General features: G+C 61.4%; 1 protein-coding gene across 1 annotated transcript in view; it reads right to left on the bottom strand.

Moving 5' to 3' along the window:
• FZD8 (frizzled class receptor 8) overlaps nt 1-1,274 on the bottom strand; it is a 3,426-nt gene extending 2,152 nt beyond the window's left edge. The window contains 1 exon segment of the mRNA XM_025040538.1: nt 1-1,274. This exon segment is cut by the window's left edge and continues 81 nt beyond it. Within this exon segment, the coding sequence (XP_024896306.1) occupies nt 1-514 (514 nt within the window). The 5' untranslated portion in view covers nt 515-1,274.
• Nucleotides 1,275-2,284: the final 1,010 nt, after the last annotated feature.

Genomic DNA, 2,284 nt, shown 5'->3' with positions numbered 1-2,284 from the left:
GAGGTGGCGGCGGCAGGCGTCGCGGCTGGCTGGGCGCAGCCGTGGTGAGGTCCGTGCGGTTGTAGTCCATGCATAGCGTGTCGGGGTTGCCCTGTTCCGGCAGCCGGTCGCAGCGCATGCGGTCCGGCCAGGCGAAGCCGTACTGGCGCATGAGGGGCGCACATCCGGCCTTGGCGCGCTCGCACACTGAACGGCAGGGTGGCAGGGGCTTCTTGTAGTCCTCCAGGCAGATGGGAGTGTACATGCTGCACAGGAAGAACTTGAGGTCGGGCGAGCACTGGATCTCCACCAGCGGCCAGAACTGGTGCACCTCCAGGCCCGCCTCGTCCTGCGTGTCGTGGTTGAACTGGTTGGGCATATAGGTGTAGTTGTAGCCGATACCCTTGCACAGTGGCACGGTGATCTCTTGGCATGCCAACTCCTTGGTCGAGGCGGCCGCAGCGCCGCTGGAGCGCTGCAGCAGCGCCAAGGCGGCCAGCAACGAGGTCACTTCCAACAGGTAACCCCACTCCATGCTGCGTGCCCTCGCTTTCCAGGCAACGCGCCGAGGGGGCGCCAGGGAATCCGGCGAAGGAGCCGGAGAAGGGGAGAACGGGTGCCCTATTGGTCTCTCTTGCTTCTCCTGGGAGAGGGTCTGCCGATAACCAAGTCCCTCCTCGGGACACGTCCACACGGCGCGGTCCGCCGCACCTCCCTCCTGCCGCTCCGTGGAGCTGAAGGTGGCTGCAGGAGTGCGCCACAGTCCCCGAGAGTCTGCCTTGCCGAGATCAGCCTTCGCAGAGCAGAGTGGCTGGCAGCCGGCTCATCATCCTTCACTTACTCTCGTTCTCTCCCGCGCGCCGGGCCACTTCTCCGCGCGGCGCCGGTGACTTGGCCCAGCGCAGAGGGCGGCGGCGCAGCAAGTTTCCTTTTGGGCCGCAGCGCGCAGTCAAGATGGCTGGGCCAGGCCGCTCCCGCTCCGGGTCAGCCCCTGCGGCCCCCTTTCGGCCCTTGGGAGCTCATGCTCGCTCCTAAAGCAGCGCTGCTGCTTCCAGAGCTGGGGACCTGCCTCTTTGAGGCCGCTGCCCTCTCTCCCCGGCGTTGGTCCGTGGGTCGGGTAAAAGTACGCGCCGCGCTCCAGCCAGCAATCAGCGAGGTCTCGCAGGCGGTCCCCTCCGCTCTACACACGCAGAACCAAATCCAGACCGATAGGCGGAGCAGACACCTGAGCAGCGCGGCCCGTGCCCACGGCCACTTCCTCCTTGGCGGGAGCTGCGCCCTTCACCCAACTTCACAGCTGCGGCCCCGCTTGCCTCCCGGCCGGCTCATGAATATTTATACGGCACGGACTTGGTGTCCGCCCTCGGCAAGGCGCGCCAATCGCCAGGAACGGGGCGGAGTCTCTGCGCTCCCAAGGCTCTGCGTTCCTTAAGGCGGTCCAAGTGTCCGCACGGCCATGCTTGCTCTCTGCGGCTGGAGTTTTGATAACCTTGGGATTGACCGCAAAGAAGGAGCTTTTGCCATAACGGTCTCGACGGCGCTCAGTGCGCCTTAGGACTTGGTTTCATTTCCGAATCTGTACTGGGGTCGAGGTATTTAAACAGCACGCGCTTTCCTAGGCCCGTTTCAAACCTACCTGCTTACGATTCTCCCCGAATGTAGGTGATCTGCCGGCGGTAGGGGCCCGTTCCGTTCCGTGAGCCGAGGCCAAGCGCTGCGGGAGACCCAGGAATGGTGCCCTTCTTGAGGTCCTCAGAATGATGGCTTTTGAGGCTTTGATATGTGGGAGGATTGGAACGAAGGCAGTTTATTCTAGATGATGGGGCTGGACTGGGGACACTCCGGGAGGAGGTGTGGACATGTGAAGGATGCGGGGCACAGCGGCTGTCCCGAGGTTCTCCCGCCTCCGCCGAGTGACCTGGGTGATAGTACATATCTCGAAGCGGGTCTGATAATTAGGTGAGAGAAAATATATAAGGCATCCGGGACCGTGTGCTTCCTTAAGAAAAATAAATCCCTTTCTCCTTGAAAGAAAAAAAAAAGAAGGAAAAAAAAACTTATAAAAAGAACAGACTGGAAGCTGCGGCTGGATTCTCTATCCGCCTTGTACTTTTGGAACATACGTACGTCTATCCAAAGTTCACGTGTTTTTGCCAGAGTCTTCTCTACGGTGGGAGGCGGTGCTGCGCCTTGGCGTGGACACACGGACACGTCTTCATGAACTTGCAAGGAGCCGAGCGGAACCAAGGCTGCTTTTAGCAGCCTCTTGGGATGAAGCCAACCAGCGTTGCCCGCGCCAGCTCCA

Source organism: Pteropus alecto, unplaced genomic scaffold (genome assembly GCF_000325575.1).
Source record: "Pteropus alecto unplaced genomic scaffold, ASM32557v1 scaffold29, whole genome shotgun sequence".
Taxonomy (NCBI): domain Eukaryota; kingdom Metazoa; phylum Chordata; class Mammalia; order Chiroptera; family Pteropodidae; genus Pteropus; species Pteropus alecto.
This window is presented reverse-complemented; position numbering and strand designations above follow the sequence as displayed.